At 43.9% G+C, this 18419-nt stretch overlaps 1 protein-coding gene across 1 annotated transcript; it reads left to right on the top strand.

The window, feature by feature from the left end:
- Window positions 1–13553: 13553 nt before the first annotated feature.
- On the top strand, window positions 13554–17733 carry GARIN3 (golgi associated RAB2 interactor family member 3). Its single transcript, XM_012455605.3, has 2 exons — window positions 13554–14159; window positions 16407–17733. The coding sequence occupies exons 1-2, from the start codon at window positions 13554–13556 to the stop codon at window positions 17622–17624; spliced, it is 1824 nt and encodes a 607-aa protein (XP_012311028.2). The 3' UTR covers window positions 17625–17733.
- The last annotated feature ends 686 nt before the right edge of the window (window positions 17734–18419 follow it).

The following is an 18419-nucleotide window of genomic DNA, read 5'->3' as shown; positions in this document are numbered from 1 at the left end:
GTTTAAGAAAAATTTGTTCAATGGATCATCACCGAATTGGGTTGGACAAGTAAAAGAGGTAATGAGCCAAACTCCTCATATATTAAAATGAAGAAATATGTTGCTGAAGATTATTAGTTTTTAAGATCTAAATTAAAACCCATAGAAATTTCTCAATGCTACATAAAGATGATTGCCTTTTTATGCTGACATTTTGTGGAAAACTGAAAAATAAGTGAATCCTTCAGAATGGCATAACAAACAAAGTATACATGGGCTTTGAAAACAGACAAACTTGTGTTGGACTCCCAGCTCTGTCACTTACTACGCTGTTTTTCTCTGAGCAAGCTATGCCTTCTCTGATCCTTTGCTTCCTTGTGAGGGTCCTTGGAGGACTGAATACCCTACACTTTATGAATGGTGGGTGCTAGTCATGTATCTTGCCTTAGAGTTAGTACATAGATGAAGTATGATATGTGATACTTACCTCTACCATGTTAATAATCAAGAGATTTTAGTGTAAGCAGAGATGGCATGTACTGGGTAGGGATAAATAATAAATGAAACAATCATTATTGCTGTATAGGAGTGAAATTCTCCAATGTTTATTTTTAAATGTAAATTACCAGACAATAGCCTAATTTTATGTTATATATTGCATTCCCAGCATAATCAAGACACCCAGGAGAGTAGGGTATGGGTATATTTTAAATGATCTCCTCCATTCTGAGATTTTAAGACATATGTGTGGAAATACACTGCCCAAACAAGATAATATATATTTTTTCTGAGTATAGGCTTGAGGCAGGGATTGCTACTTTTCCCAAATATCTACCCTCTCCTTCTTACTAGAGTAACTGAATCCCTGACGGTTATCTGGGCATCTGGCCAGCCATAATAAAAACTACAATTTTAGCCTTTCTTGTGTAGCCAAGTGTAGTTGTATGACTGTCTCCTGGCCAACTGAACATAGCAGAAGTGGTGTGTACAACTTCTAGGAAATTTCCTTAATGGGATCTGTCATCCTTTTCTTTCCCTTTTCCTCCCGCCTTCTGACTAGAATGGTGAGGTGACAGTTGGAGCTGAAGCAGCTATCTAGTATCACGAGGTGGAAATTCCATGTTGAGGACAATGGAGTATAAGACAGAAAGAATCTGGGACCCTGGTGACCATGGATCTTCCACGCCAGCCGTGGATTACCTTTTTTAATATCTAGTTTCTAAGTCTTGGTTATTTTGAGGTTTCTGTCACTACCAGCAAATCTAGATAATTCAGTGCTATCTTCTCAAGCTAGACTACAAACTCGTTTGAGAAAAGTACATTTTATACCTGGTTGGTTCAGATGAAAAGATTTACAGACGTCATAAAGCGTTCTCAGCCGGGAAAGCAAAATATCATTGGTAGTTGTTGCAATAGTTAGGAGGCTTTCATTTGCCCAGTTTCCATGGAGTGTCATCATAAGTAATTTTATTCTCTTTCTCATAGAGCCTTCAAACCCACTAACTGAGGTTTGTCTTTGCCATCTTTTTAAATGTAAACTTAGGAGGCTCAATATTTTTTCTCCTTTTAAGGAAAACATAAACAAAAACAAATAGTCCCTTTGTTTCTTTTGGTTTTGAAAAGTTCGCTTCACAGGAGCCAAATTCAAGGAGCTCTCATTTGCCAAAATTGGAACAATTTGAGTATCAAAAGGAATAATAATTGCCATGAAATAAAGAACAGTAAAAATGTTAAAACAATGAGTTCCTAAAAGAATTGAAAAAAGCATCCCAACCTTTTGATCACTTTTGGAGGATGCTGAAGAACCAACTTGTTATTCTGAAAACTGGAAACAAAGGAAAAGAATGAAACATATTTCTTGCTTTTCTTGAAGACTTATCTCTCGGTTCAATAATCAAGTATTTAATGAGGAAGTCTTTTTTTTTTTCTGAGAAGCTAAACAATGAAGGAGTGATAGAATATCATCGTTTTGCAATGCTAATGAAACAAGAAATGTAGGCAATGATCATCAATGGCTGTTAAAATTATTATGCAAAAAGCCAGTAGGAAAATGTATAACTGTCCTATGAAGCTGACAACACTGTAACACACTGATTAATCTTAAAAGAAGGACAACCAGACGTTGTATGTCTCCTGAGGTGACGCAAGAGGAAGTACACAAAATCACCAACTCAGAAGTCTTGCCAAGAGAAAACAAAAATCAAACACAAATCTAATCAAACTTTGAGATATAAATTCAAGATTGCAGAAAATACAAGAGATAAATGAACCTGACAAATGACACTGTGGAAGTGCAATTGGATAAATCCAGAATACGAAAAAACATACTAAGGACAAATGACTCAGTATCAGTAACAAATAAGCCATAGAGGGCCGGACAGAGTGGCTCATGTCTGTAATCCCAGCACTTTAGGAGGCCAAGGTGGGTGGATTGCTTGAGCCCAGCAGTTTAAGACCAGCCTTAATAACATGGTGAAACCCTGTCCCTACAAAAAATACAAAAAATTAGCCAGGCATGGTGGCACACACCTGTAGTACCAGCTACTCAGGAGACTGAAGTGGGAGGATTGCTTGAGCCCAGTGGGTGGAGGTTGCAGTAAGCTGGGATTGCACCACTGCACTTCAGCCTGGGTAATAGGGACAGACTCTGTCTCGTAAAACAAAAACAAAACAAAACAGCAATAAATAAGTCAGAAGGGAACTCTTAAATTAAAAGATGACTATAATCCCAGCACTTTGGGAGACCGAGGTGGGTGGATCATGAGGTCAGGAGATCGAGACCATCCTGGCTAACATGGTGAAACCCCATCTCCACCAAAACTACAAAAAATTAGCGAGGCATGGTGGCACGCACCTGTAGTCTCAGCTACTTGGGAGGCTGAGGCAGGAGAATCGCTTGAACCTACGAGGCGGAGGTTGCAGTGAGCTGAGATGGCACCACTGCACTCCAGCCTGGGGAACAGAGCAAGACTCCGTCTCAGAAAAAAAGAAACTTTAAGCATATTTGGACTTTGGGTTAAGAGTCAAGCAAATCAACTGTGTAAAAAGTGTTATGAGACAATTAGAAAAATTTGTATGTTGAACAGATGTTTGATAATACTGAGAAACTTGTTATTTTTTAAGATGTAATGATGGGCTGGGCATGGTGACTCACGCCTGCAATCCCAGCACTTTGGGAGGCTGAGGTGAGAGGATCACATGAGGTCAGGAGAGCTGGAGTTCGAGATCAGCTGGCCAACATGGTGAAAGCCCATCTTTACTAAAAATACAAAAGTTAGCTGAGTGAGGTGGCGTGTGCCTGTAATCCCAGCTACTTAGGAAGCAGAGGCAGGAGAATTGCTTATACCTGGAAGGCAGAGGTTACACTGAGCCGAGAGATAGTGCCACTGCACTCCAGCCTGGGCAACAGAGCAAGACACCATCTCAGAAAAAAAAAAGATATAATAATGGTGCTATTACCATGTTAAAATAGTCCTTATTTTATATAGAAACATACTGAATTATTGATAAAATAATAAAATGTTTATAATTTGCTTCATTATAGTCCAGTGGAGCGGGAGAAATCGGTAGGGGAAGGGATGAAATATGTTTGCTCATGACTTGACAATTGCTAAAGCTGGCTAATGGGTACATCATTATTCTGCTCTCCTTGCATTGATGCATGTTTGAAAATTTCCATATAAAAAGTTAAGTAAAGAAAAAGAGGCAGGGCGCGGTGGCTCACACCTGTAATCTTAGCATTTTAGGAGGCTGAGGTGGTGGGTGAATCACCTAAGTTCAGGAGTTTGAGACCAGCCTGGCCAACATGTCGAAACCCCATCTCTACTAAAAATACAAAAATTAGCCAGGCCTGGTGGCAGGCGCCTGTTGTCCCAGCTACTTGGGATGCTGAGGCAGGAGAATTGTTTTAACCCAGGAGGCAGAGGTTGCAGTGAGCCAATTGTGCCAGTGCACTTCAGCCTGGGTGACAAGAGCAAAACTGTCTCAAAAAACAAACAAACAAAAAAGGGAAGAGAAAAGAAAAAGAAAGCCCAGCTCAGTTCAAGGTAATAATCAAAACTCCAAACATGTATTCAAGACGACGCTTTCCTTAACTTTGCATGGGTTGCTTCAGAATTTGAAGCATGTTGGCTTTTTCCACCATGCCCTAACTTCTCTTTTCCCACACAGAAGCCGGGTTTCTGACCCACCTGAGCCAGCAGCTCAGGCTGGAGGGCAAAAGGAAGAGGGGCAAATGGTGCAGCAGTCATGAAGCTGCAGCAGTAACCTGGGGATGATGTCCTTGGGATGTGGTGGAGGCACAATTGCTGCTTTTTCTTGCGTGTTTCATGTGCTTTGTTGTTTTCAGAGATTTTTCAACTGAAGGTTCTGACAACTGTTCCCCTGATGTAGGAGGTGCCACTCTCCCTGGCCAACGAGCCCAACCCTCAGCCCTTGGGATTCAGCTGTTCCACCTCCCCCCAGTCGGGATTCCTTTGCCCACTAGGTTGTCCTCTTGGCTGAAATTCCTTGAAAATGAACCACAGAGGCTGGGTATGGGGGCTTACACTTGTAATCTCAGCACTTTGGGAGTCTGAGCTGGGAGGAACACTTAAGCCCAGGAGTTCAAGATCAGCTTGGGCAAAACACAGAAAAACGGTTTCTATTAAATAAAAAGGAAAAAGAACCGGGCACAGTGGCTCATGCCTGTAATCCCAGTACTTTGGGAGGCTGAGGTGGGTGGATCACTGCAGTCAGGAGTTTGAGACCAGCTTGGCCAACATGGTGAAACCCCATCTCTACTAAAAATACAAAAATTAGTTGGGTGTGGTGGTAGGTGCCTATAATCCCAGCTACTTGGGAGGCTGAGGCAGGAGAATCGCTTGAACCCAGGAGGTGGAGGTTGCAGTAAGCTAAGATTGTGCCACTGCAATCCAGCCTGGGGGACAGAGTGAGACCCCTATCTCAAATAAAGAAAAAAGAAACTGAACCACACACCACTTATTCCCTCCCTTGCTTACTGCAACCTCCACCTCCTGGGTTCAAGTGATTCTCCTGCCTCAGCCTCTACTGGAAGACTCAGGCCTCCTTTCCCAGCCAATGATGGGCATACCATTTGCCCCAAGTAGAGCCCCCTTTCCCTCTGACACCAAATAGTAGCTCTTCCACAAGCTTTCACCATTACATTTCTCCAAGTGAGATTTAGACACTAGTCCTTATAGCTGCAAAACTCTGAGACTCACACCAAGCTCACCGAGAAGTCTCTTAAAGTCCCTGTTGGTTGGCTTCTGGTAGACACACACCCACCTGCCTTCCCCTGTGGGCTGGTGGTAAGAGGAAATGCGCAGCCCCCAACACTCTCTCTCTTGCTTTTTCGTGCCTTGTTTTCTAAAGGCTGAAGGTGGGCAAACACTATTACTGGCAGAACCTGTTTTGCCTCTTAATGTATCAAGTGTAGATGGAGGTACTTCATTCCCTTTATCATATTAATATAGGGCCTTAGGGCCTCAACTGAAACTGGGCTGGAAAAACCTAATTTAACCTAATTTCTATAACAAAGAAAAAATCGGTTCAACCTGGCACTGCTGGGTCCCCTGGCATTTAACGACGACATCAGAGGTTTTGGTTTTCCTTTCTCAGTTCTGGGCTGGTCTCATGCATGGGCACGCTGTCCTCCATGGCAGCGAAGTGGCTGCTGGGCTGACATCTTATCAGTGGAGGTAGATCCCTTTCCTCATAGTTCCAGTAAAAGTCCCAGAATTTTGAATCATTGGCCTAGCTCAGATGACATGCTCACATGTACCTCAATCATTAGAGCCAAGGCAATGGAATAGTCAGTTGACTCATTCCAGGTCTGGACCCACTCCTGGATCTGAGGGTGGCGTGGAGTCAGCTCTACCCAACCACACAGACCTGCCTATCCACAGATCGGGGAGGGATGGTTCTCTGAGGAACACTAGAGGAAGGGGAACGGCTGCTGGATCATTGATAAATGATTGCACTCTTACTATTCCCTAAAACTCGTCTTCATTGCTTTATCGCTTGAGGTCCTACAACTCCAACCTTCTCTAGTCCAGGGGCTTGCCCTTTGGATAACTCCAGGGCCCTCTTGTGTCTAGGCCAAAGAGGTCCTTCAGTTTGTCCTCTCAGGATGTGGCTTTGAAGCCCTTTGATTTCCTTGTGGTTCCTGTCCAAACTTAATCAGGTTTATTAATATCCATTTAAGAGTCATACCTAGAATGTTTTGGTAAATACATAACTTCTTTCTTCTGAAAACGACAACAACGACAGTAGCACCTTATGTTTGCTAGAGCTACCAATTCTAAGGGGGGAAAATAGCATGAGCACAGAGAGGTATCTGTACCAGATGTTTATTGCAGTATTTTTTTGTAATAGAAACTATCTGTGCATCAATGAGAGACAAGTAAAATAATCTACGGGGCATCCTTACAGTGCAAGGTTACAGAAACAAATAATGTATATTCATAATGTATCAACCTAAAAAACTTCAGGATATATTGTTAACACGGAAAAGGTGCAGAACAATACATTTGGCTTTTGTGTTTTTACTTTTTGTTTTTACATACAAGCCATACATATTGTTCTGTACCTTTTCCAGGTATATTTTGTGTTTCTATTAATGTATATGTAAATGCACATGGTGATATCAGGAAGTTTGTATATCAAAATGCCAGCAAATGAAACTAGAAAGGTACAGAGATGTTTCACTTTTTAATTTACATAATTTAAAAAATGATAAAATGGAAGGATTTTTTACTTTCCTATTTAAAATAAAGGAAAAATATGTCCTTTGTCAGAATTGTTGGTTTGATTCATAGAAGACAATGATAACTGAAGTGGCTGGTAAACTTAGAGCTAATTTTTTTTTGAAATATATATATTTCTGGTGACAAAAGTAAAATATATTCTTGGTGGAAGGAGTAGACCAGCAAATAAATAAAAATTACATCTAATATCACTCCTCAGAAATAATTAATGTTAATATTTATTTTACATTCTTCCAGTATTTTTTCAGAGTTAAATTTAATATTTACTTAGAATAATCATTTTATCTTAGCTCCTGGATCAGTTACGTCCTTCTACCTGCAGACAATTTCTGATTTTTTTTTTTTTTTTTTTTTTTTTGAGAGGGATTCTCGATCTGTCACCCATGCTGGAGTGTGCAGTGGCTGATCTCGGCTCACTGCAGCCTCTGCCTACTGGGTTTTAGCGATTCTCGTGCCTCGGCCTCTGGAGTAGCTGGAACTACAGGTGCCCGCCACCAAGCCAGGCTAATTTTTGTATTTTCAGTAGAGACTGGAGTTTCACCATGTTGCCCGGGCTGGCCTTGAATTCCTGACCTCAGGTGATCCGCCCGCCTCCGCCTCCCAAAGTGTTGGGATTGCAGGCGTGAGCCACCGTTCCTGGCCTGATCTTCATTTTTATCTTCAATGTTAAGTGTTTTATTATGTGTGTGTGTCTATGTGTATGAATTTAGCTGCAACTTTCTTCAGTGTAACATTAAATAGATAAACGGAGGGAGAACATCTCATGATCTGTAAACAGAGCAAAACAGGAATCGGAGAAAGGGAATAGTCCTAAGCCGTGTGAGCTGGGAAGGATTCGGCCTGGGAGTGGGGCCAAACAGGCCGAGCCAGAAAGAAGCAACACAGGGGCGGGAGATGGGAGGGGAACGACAGGGGGCGCTAGTTGGATCATAATGTTGAGAAAATTATTTTGATCGCCTGTCCGACTTCTTTTTTGTATGTATACCAGCTCATTTTCCTTTTCAACCCAAGGAAGAGGCAGGCTGATTTGCATACTGGCCCTCAGGGTAAGAGTTAGGCGACTATGGTCTTTTCGGAGCCAGAAGGTAAGGCAGAAATCAGGTTGGCTTCCTGAAGTCCTAGGTGCCCGAGGCTGACCGCAGCTCAGCCCACGCCACCTCGGCTCAGCAGCACTGACATAAAAGTACTGTGGATTGTATTTTAGGCCAGGGGATTTACCCAGCCAGTACATATTGTGTATGGTATGGAAATCTCCCCACCCTCACATCCTGCCTAGCTCGCAGTGCTCCCCTGGGCTGCACACTCTTTGAAAAGGCTAATTATAGCTGTCTACCTTGCTTTTCAAAATCATAGATGAAGAATAAAAGTTATTGACTTGAAACCACTTCCCACAATGCACGTTTAGACTTCAGCCATGTATAATCTTGTACGTCTGCATATACTCAGTGCCTCGTATACACTGTTTTGTGTTGCCACTCTTCACAGCTATTCAACCTTAGGTTAATTTAAAATGTACGCAAAACTGTCTTTAGAATTGTGGTTTTGATCATTTTTCTTCTTAAGAAACAATTATTGTTGGTTTTGAATATAGTGGTAAAGGGTATTAGGGTCACCATTCATTCAACTAATTTGTTATCACCCTACCATGTATTTACTTGTCCTCCTGTTTTCTCTGTTTCTTCCATGTGTGTTCTACTCGTTTGTAAGCTCTCTACAATTCTAGCTTATACCTGCTCTGCCACATTCCAGTCAAGAAAAATTACCCAATATTTGTAAATAAAAATCAAGTAAAGCAGACACTATGTACTTCTGATGTCATATTAAAGCCTTGTTTAACATGCCTGCCAAAGGATTATTTAATTATCTAAGAGAATGAAGGAAGACATGGGATTGGATCCATAAAACTGAAGTATTGCTGTCTATTATCTTCAATAACTTTATTGAGATATGTTTTATCGACCATAAAATTCATCCATCGAAAGTGTATAGTTTGGTAATGTTTAGTATATATTCACAGAGTTTCCCTGAGACAGCAAGTTGACCCAAGATAGCTCCTGTTACCAGTTCCTTTCACACACACACACACACACACACACTTTAAATTTTTCATTAACAAACACATGACATACCACATATGCTATTTTGGAACCTCCTTTTTTTGTGTGTACCCAGTATCCCAGGTCCAGCAACTTGCTTTTTTACTTGCTAATATTTATTAGAAATTGTTCAATATCAGCATACATAATAGTTGCCTCAAAGTATGTGTGGTGGCTGATCACTTCTCATTACTCTCACTGCTATCACACACATCTTACTCCAAATCATCTCTTGTAGGAGCTACCTATCTCTACTGCTGTTTTCCCTGCACTTCTACAGTCTCTTTTTAATACGAAGACCAGAATCATCTTCTCTATTTGTGGTTTGGATCATCTCCCATTCAGAGCAAAGCCAAAGACCTCTCAGAGCACTATAAGGTCAGTCCAACATGATCTGCTCATCCACCACCACCCCAGTTGCCTCTCAGCCTCATCTCCAACAACCCTCCTCCTAATTCACTCTGTTTTCATCACTGTAGCCTGCTGGGAACTCCTCAAACACACCAGGCATGCTCTCGTCCCAGGCTCAAGCCCAGGAGTTAGAGCCTGCAGTGAGCCAAGGCATGCTCTCGTCTTGGCCCTTGCTGCTCCCCTCACTAAGAGGCTCTTTCCCCAGATGTCTTCACAGCGTCCTCCCTGATCTCTTTCACTCAAAGTCACTTGTGGACCAATCACAGTGGCTCATGCCTGTAATCCCAGCACTTTGGAAGATTTGAGGTGGGAGGACTGCTTGAGGCCAGGAGTTTGAGATCAGTCTGGGCAACATAGCAAGACTCTGCCTCCACAGAAAGATTTAAAAACTAACAGATATGGTAGTGTGCACCTGTAGTTCTGGCTGCTTGGGAAGATGAGGCAGGAGGATCACTTGAGCCCAAGAGTTTGAGTCTGCAATGAGCCATAAACACATCGCTGCACTCTAGCCTGGGTGTCTCTTAAACCACAGTAACAACAACAAAAAACCCTTCTCGTTGAGTATTTCTTAACCACCACCTTCCCCTCCCCTACACACACTCCCATCCTGCTTGCCTACTTTTTCTCTGCAGTGCTTACTGCATTGGACATGCCATTTAATTTGCTTGCTTATCATTGAGATCATAGGTATTAGGAAAACAAATTACTTGTTTACTGTCTATATACACACTCCATGAGACCAAGAATATTTGTCTATTTTGTCCATTGCTATATTCCTGCACCTAAAACAGGATCTGGCACAAATTAGACAATTAATTATATTAAGGGAGTGAATGGATAAATTTATGCTGCAGTGCATTTGTATGTTTGTGTCCTATTAGTGTCACCTAGGCTAGTATAGTTTAACCATTGCCACATTTTGGGATGTCAGTATGCTTTTAGTCTTATGTGACCTTGCTGAAATTGCTTGTAACTTCTTTTTTGTTTGTTCGTTTTTGAGACAGGGTCTCACTTTGTCACCCAGGCTGGAGTGCAATGGTGCAATCTTGGCTCACTGCAGCCTCCACCACCTGGGCTCAAGTGATCCTCCTGCCTCAGATCCCCCAAGTGGCTGGGACTACAGACTCGTGCAATCATGCCCAGCTAATACTTTCTTTTTTCTTTCTTTATTTTATTTTATTTTTTTATTTTTAGTAGAGATGAGATTTTGCCATGTTGGCCAGGCTGGTCTCAAATTCCTGAGCTCAAGCAATCTTCCCGCCTTGGCCTCCCAAAGTGCTGCGGTTACAGGCATGAGCCACCATGCCCGATCTGCTTGTCACTTTTCTGAGCCTTCATTTTTCCTCTATAAAATAGAAACCTGGCCTGGCATGGTGGCTCTTGCAGGTAATCCCAGCATTCTGGAAGGCTGAGGTAAGCAGATCACTTGAGGCCAGAAGTTAGAGACCAGCCTGGCCAACGTGGCAAAATCCCATCTCTACTAAAAATACAAAGAAAAAAGAAAAGGAAAAAAGAAAGTATTAGCTGGGCATGGTTGCATGAGTCTGTAGTCCCAGCTACTTGGGGGATCTGAAGCCAGAGGATCACTTGAGCCCAGGAGGTGGAGGCTGCAGTGAGCCAAGACTGCACCACTGCACTCCAGCCTGGGTGACAAAGTGAGACTCCATCTCAAATTAAAAAAAAAAAAAAAAAGAAGCATTTTATAGGGTTGTGAGGATTTAAATTTTCATTTATTTTATTTTTTTAGAGACAGGATCTTGTTCTGTTGCCCAGGCTGGAGTGCAGTGGACTGAGCCACTGCTCAGTCATAGCTCACTGGCTGCTTGAATTCATGGGCTTCATCCTCCTGTCTCAGCCTCCTGAGTAGCTGAGACTACAGGCATGCTGCCATGTATAGCTAATATTTTTTATTTTTTGTAGAGCTGAAGGTCTTGCTATGTTACCCAGACTGATCTCAGCCTTGTGGTCTCAAGTGATCCTCCTGCCTCAGCCTCTCAAAGTGCTGAGATTACAGGTGTGAGCCAATGCACCCAGCCAGAATTGAAAATTTTAGAAGATTGTATAGTGGTAGCACCATGCCTGGCTTATAGTAAGTTCTCAATAATATGATAATTTCTCTCATTAATTATCCATCAGAAATGACCTTATGAGAAGAATATATGGCTATATCGATATATAGCTCCAACTTCTTTTTAACATAATTGTGTTGACGTTTAGTTATTATTCCCTTATAATAGAATATATGCCACTTTGTTCATTTTTTTTTTTCCTCAAAAAGTTATTCAACATCTTTAGTAAAAAATGTTTCAGCTTTTCAGAGATAGGAAACTTTATATTTGCATTTCCACTTTCTAGCTAGTCCCAAACAAAATACTTGCTCATTAAATTTTGTTGAATAAATAAATGGAAGAATAAATTTCAATGGGCATGAGCAAGTTTATATTTACTGCAAAGCTGCAATGTGTCAGGTTCTGCAGTTTGCACTGGGAGATATAAAAAAATAACATTTCATGGTTGAAGTTTATTTCAAGACCTCTACCTGGTAATCATTGAGTTTGGGGGAATGTATGTTTATTTCAGAAGAAGTTCTCTAGCTGGGGGAGGGGGAATTTGGAGTCTTCACCTTGTGCAAAGCAAAACAAAACAAAACAAAAAACTCCAGAAAGATGTCTTTGCCACAATTTCTCAGAAGAGCTTTAAAAAGAAACAGAACGTCAGTGGTTTATCAAATAGGCATCAAGAGTGAAGCAGCAGACCTATCAGTGTGGGAAATCCTACAGTGATTCAAGACCTCCAAGAATTCCTGTGGTTCTCAATAAGTCCCCACACACATTGATAACTACCAATGACACCAGCTTTGATGCAGAATGAGATTATCAGTGAGCTGGGCAGCTTGAGGAAGAGAAAAAGCTCTGACCTAGAATCCAGCTCTGCACTCTGACCTCAAGCAAGACAATCCTAAACCTCAGTTTCCTCACGCTAAAATTATGTTTTGAAAAATAAACCTGCTTCTGGCCAGGCGCAGTGGCTTACGCCTGTAATCCCAACACTTTGGGAGGCTGAGGCGGGCAGATGACGAGGTCAGGAGTTCAAAACCAGCCTGGCCAATATGGTGAAACCCTGTCTCTACTAAAGACACAAAAACTAGCTGGGTGTGGTGGTGCACACCTGTAGTGCCAGCTACTCAGGAGGATGAGGCAGGAGAATTGCTTGAACCCGGGAGGCAGAGGTTGCAATGAGCTGAGATTGCGCCATTGCACTCCAGTCTTGATGACACAGTAAGATTCTGTCTCAAAGCAAAACAACAATAACAACAAAAACCTGTTTCTGGACAGGCACGGTGGCTCACACCTGTAATCCCTTTGGGAGGATGAGGTGGGTGGATCACCTGAGGTCAGGAGTTTGAGATTGGCCTGGCTAACATGGCGAAAACCCATCTCTACTAAAAATACAAAAATTGGCTGGGCCTGATAGCAGGTGCCTGTAATCCCAGCTACTTGGGAGGCTGAGGCAGGAGAATCACTTGAACCTGGGAGGCAGAGGTTGCAGTGAGCTGAGATTGCGTCACTCTACTCCAGCCTGGGTGACGAGAGCAAAACTCCATTAAAAAAAAAAATTAACCTGCTTCGAATGAGCAAATAAGTGAGAAAATCTTCCATATCCTGAAAATCACCATACAAATGTGTCTCTGATTCTGATGTGGAGCAGAAGTCCCTCGGGATCATTCATTCAGCATCTATTCCTGAGTGCCAGCTGGCACTGTGCTACCTACACGCTGGGGACACAGAGACCAGCAATCTAGACAGCGCCCCTGCCCTTAGCAAGCACACCATCCACGGCCAGGATTTTATCCCCAGGAAGTAATTCAGCTGAAGCAAAAATATTTTTGCAAGAAGATGATCCTTGAAAGGGTACCCATAACAACAGCAAAACTGGAAACAACCTAGATATTGATAAAAGCAGAATAGCTTCATAAATTGTGCAACCCAGGATTTTGATTGAAAAGAATACCCAGCCTACTCACACCTACACCCCGGCAGGGTCAGCTTCTCCCCTGTAGAGGCACTTATTTGTTTTGCTGGGGAGGCTGGTGACCCTGACCCGAGGGGACAGCTGCATGGAGGCTAGGACAAAGGAGTGTGAGATAAGTATAGGTCACAAAGGACAGCAGAGGATAAATGTGGTGATGCCAGAGGATTTAGGCAGAAGCCCTGTAGAGAGACGGGTAGTTGCCTTCTCTCCCTCTCTTTCTTAGAGACTCCATTTGTGGCTCGTGGAGCTGTCTTAAAGGTAGAGAACTATGAACAATGAATCTTGTTTACCTTATTACACGGCCCACAGCTACTGTTCAATGAATGTGTTCAGAACCTCCATGGGTGACCTGCAACGACAATTGTACAAGAGAGGAGAGTACGACATTTTCAAGTATGCACCAGTGTTCGAGAGTGATTTTATTCAGATAAGCAAAAAGGGAGACGTGATTGATGTACACAACCGTGTCCGAACGGTGACAGTGGGTATCGTCTGCACCAGCCCCATCCTCCCACTGCCTGATGTCATGCTGCTGGCCCGACCAGCTAAAGTCTGTGAAGAGCATGCCAGACAGGGCTGGTTTGCCAAGGGGAGACGTTGCAGGCCCCCCAAGACTCTAGAGCTCACGAGACTAATTCCCTTGAAGTTTGTGAAGATCTCCATCTACAATCATGAGAAACAGCAGCTGCGCCTGAAACTTGCCACTGGCCGTACCTTTTATCTGCAGCTGTGTCCATCTTCTGACACCCGGGAAGATCTCTTCAGCTATTGGGAAAAACTTGTCTATCTCCTGAGGCCACCAGTGGAGAGTTACAGCAGTACCCCGACACTTCTATCTGGGGACACAGCACCAAAAGACAGCGAAAGCCTACTGGTAAGCCTCTTTAGAGGCTGGAGAAAAGAGGGCAGGGTTTTATGGGGGAGGAGTTCAAAGCCAATCCTACAAAGCCTTTGGTGCTTTCTGAGGTCCACCTGGAAAAGGTATTCCATTTTCAAGGGCTCAGCACCAAATGAGCCACTACTAGCGGACTTAGCACACTGGGAGGTTGGAGGGCCTCTTCAGAGTGTCCCATAAGGCTGAATTTCAGAGACCTTAGGTATCAGTTACTCTGGCCTCACACCCAGGGTTGAAATACTTTCTACAGTACCCTGATTGTCAGCCTTTTCTTGAACACTTTTTACCCCGACCCAGGTGTTCTGATTTGCTGTGGAACATTTTTTTTTTTTTTTTTGAGACGGAGTTTTGCTCTTGTTACCCAGGCTGGAGTGCAATGGCGCAATCTTGGCTCACCACAACCTCCGCCTCCTGGGTTCAAGCAATTCTCCCTCCTCAGCCTCCTGAGTAGCTGGGACTACAGGCATGCGCCACCATGCCCAGCTAATTTTTGTATTTTTAGTAGAGACGGGGTTTCATCACGTTGGCCAGGATGGTCTCGATCTCTTGACCTTGTGATCCACCCGCCTCAGCTTCCCAAAGTGCCAGGATTATAGACATGAGCCACTGCACCTGGCTTGTTGTGGATCTTTTATTTGTATAAATTTAAGGGGTGAAGTGTAGTTTTTTTTTTTAATGTGGATATGTTGCATACTGGTGAAGTCTGGGCTTTTAGTGTAACCATCGTCTGAATAATATACATTGCACCTACTAAGTAATTTCTCATCCCTCACCCCTCTCCCACCCTTCTGAGTCTCCAATTTGCAATTGGAGACTGTACAGTTTTTTGTGCAATTTTTTTTGAGACAGAGTTTTATTCTTGTCTCCTAGGCTGGAGTGCAATGTCGAGATTTCGGCTCAATGTAACCTCCGCCTTCCTGGTTCAGACGATTCTCCTGCCTCAGCCTCTGAGTAGCTGGGATTGCAGGAACCTGCCCCCATGTTCAACTAATTTTTGTATTTTTTTTTTTTTTAGTAGAGATGAGGGTTCACCATGTTGGCCAGGCTGGTCTTGAACTCCTGACCTCAGGTGATCCACCTGCCTCAGCCTCCCAAAGTGCTGTGCAATATTTTTAACAATGAAGAAGTCTTTCTTCCATTTGAGTCACAGTCTGTCTCCCGTGACTACCAGGCACTGATTTCTGTGTCAGTCAGTACACCCTGCCTGTGTGTACGCACATGCACAATCTTAGTAGCCACCAAAATGTAAAGTGAGCATATCCCTAGACCCTGCAATCCCACTTCGGGAAATCTGTCCTGCAGAGCATGCAAAAATAAGTGTATAAAATACAGTGTCCAAGGACGAGGAGTTGTATCAGTACTTTCCCTGGTACTGGAATTGTTCAACCAAAACTGAGTGACCATTGAAGGGGTGCTGTAGATGGAACCTGGCAATAAATGAGAGTGAGACTTAGACTAAGGCCAGAAGCAGTGGCTTATGCCTGTAATCCCAGCACTTTGGGAGGCCGAGGTGGGTGGATCGCCTGAGGTCAGGAGTTTGAGACCAGCCTGGCCAACATGACAAAACCCCTGTCTTTACTAAATATACAAAAAAATTAGCCAGGCGTGGTGGCAGGCGCCTATAGTCCCAGCTACTTGAGAAGCTGAGGCAGGGGAAAATCCCTTGAACCTGGGAGACAGAGATTGCAGTGAGCCGAGATAGCGCCACTGCATTCCAGTCTGGGTGACAGAGCAAGACTCCGTCTCAAAAAAAAAAAAAAAACACTTAGACTTGATGATTTTAGAGGTTCTTCTTCTCTTTTTTTTTTTTTTTTTTTTTTTTTTGATACGGTGTCTCGCTCTGTTGCCCAGGCTGGAGTACAGTGGCGCAATCTTGGCTCACTGCAGTCTCTGCCTTCTGAGTTCAAGTGATACTCCTGCCTCAGCCTACTGAGTAGCTGGGATTACAGGTGTGTGCCACTCCGTCTGGCTAATTTTTTGTATTTTTAGTAGAGTTGGTGTTTTGCTATGTTGGCAAGGCTGGTCTCAAACTCCTGGCCTCAGGTGATCTGCCCTCCTCAGCCTCCCAAAGTGTTGAGATTACAGGTGTGAGCCACCACGTTCGATCCAGGTTCTTCTAATCATAAACCCTTGAATTGTTCTGCTCCAGGATAAGAGAGCAGCAGACAGTTCTGAACTCTCTTTCAGTCATCTCTATCTCACCTGTATCTCCTCTCCTTGGTACAGGCTGCAGAGCTCCACAGAAAAGGGAATCAGAGTGAGACTGGGCTTCACAAGCCTTGTGATGTATCTGCAGCCACCTCTTCTGCTTATGCTGCAGGAGAGGGAATCCGACATGCCTCCCATGGAATGGCTAGTGCGACTTCTCTAGACACAAGCACTGCAGAGGCTGCTGAAGGAGCAGCAGCAAGGACAGCAGGTGGCGTGGCAGGAACAACAACAGGCCCCAGAGCAGGTGTGGCAATAGCAGGGGCAGCAATGAGTCCTGCAACAGGCGCTGTGAGCATAGCAGCAACCAAACCTGCAGGCCCAGACCAGGTGATTACAGCGCTGGCGGGCGCAGCCATCAAAAATCCAGGAGAAAATGAATCCAGCAAGTCCATGGCAGGTGCTGCCAACATATCCTCAGATAGTATTAACTTGGCCTTGGTGGGTGTTGCAAGCCCCTCCTCGGCAGGTACTTCCACCACCATGGCGGGGGCCGCCAGTCTCTCCCAAGACAACAGCTTGAGTACGGCATTTGCAGGCAGTATGACGACAGGCAAGTGTGTGGCAGAAAGAACTCAAGGACCAGCATTGGGATCCCTCGTGTCCACCTTGCAAAGCGAAGGCTACATGAGTGAACGGGATGGAAGCCAGAAGGTTTCCCAGCCCAGTGCTGAAGCCTGGAATGAAAAAAAGGAAAGAAGAGAAAAGAAGGACAAACGTCCCAGTAGGAAAAGTTCCCATCACCGCAAGGCGGGTGAAAGTCACCACAAGGCAGGTGAAAGTCACTGCAGGACAGCAGGAGACAAGACCCAGAAAGCATCCTCCCACCGGTCTATATCCGGTCATAAAAACACGAGAGATGGCAAAAAAGAAAAAGGGCGCAGCAAGGTAAGGGGCAAGGGACGTGGCTCCTCTCGCAAGAGCTCCAGCCACAGTTCCACCAGGAAAGAGTTGAGAACAACTCACAAATTGGGGAAGAACCAATCCACATCTAGTACAGGAGCTTTAAGTAAGAAAGCCAGTAAAATCAGCTCTTTTTTAAGGAGCCTCAGGGCCACTGCTGGTTCAAAAACAAGGGTCACATCACACGACAGAGAGGTAGACATCGTGGCTAAGATGGTGGAGAAGCAAAACATAGAGGCCAAAGTGGAGAAAGCCCAGGAGCTGGAGGTGACCAGTGGCACGATGACATCTGAGATGACGGAGGTGATCGTCTTTGAAACCAAATCCATTTAAGGAGGAGCCAGGGCTACAACTACCCAGGGATCTGGGAAGTATCCCTAGAGAGCCCATCTCAGCTTTCTTTACTGCAGTTTAAATAATAAAGGAAATCATACAACCCCTAAATAAATAAAATCTCCTGTTTGAATTTTTTCTGCCCCATAGCCCAGCAGTGACTTCATAGTGGCTTCTGTGATGGTGACCACATTACAGCCTGAGACCCCAGCCTCCAGGCAGGTAGAGCCCCACCACCCACCAAGGCCCAGCAGAGCCAATGTGAGTGTTTTGCTTTGCCTCAACCCCTTCCTGCCTTTGCTTCCCCCAGACTGTCAAAGTCACAGATTAAGAGCTGGATGCACCACCACCGGCACGTCCCCAGGCCCATTCTCTTTTCCCTGAATGCTCCTGAACATGGACGTTCAGTCCAGTCCATAGACCAGGCAGAGACAGGATTCACATCCCCTCAGGGGATATTCAGGGGAGGAAGGAGCAGTGCAGCAGCATTTGTAGGCAATTAGAATAGGAAATTTATGCATCTAGATCAGGAATTGGCAAACCATATTCTGAGGTCCAAATCTTGCCAGCTGCCTGGATTTGTAAATAAAGTTTTACTGGAACATAGCCACAGCCATTCCTTTGCATATTGTCTACGGCTGCTTTCACGCTAAAATGACAGATGTGAGTAGTTGCAATGGAGACCATATGGCCCGCAGAGTCTAAAATATTATCTGGGCCTTCACAGAAAATGTGTGCTGACTCTTGATCTAGTCTTAACAAGTCTTCCTCCTAGGTGTAGACAGTGGAGAAATT

Source organism: Aotus nancymaae, unplaced genomic scaffold, assembly GCF_030222135.1.
Source record: "Aotus nancymaae isolate 86718 unplaced genomic scaffold, 86718_ANA_hifiasm-v0.15.2.pri h1tg000015l_0, whole genome shotgun sequence".
NCBI classification, from domain to species: Eukaryota; Metazoa; Chordata; class Mammalia; order Primates; family Aotidae; genus Aotus; species Aotus nancymaae.
The sequence above is the reverse complement of the archived record's forward strand: the minus strand, read 5'-3'. Positions and strand labels throughout refer to the sequence as shown.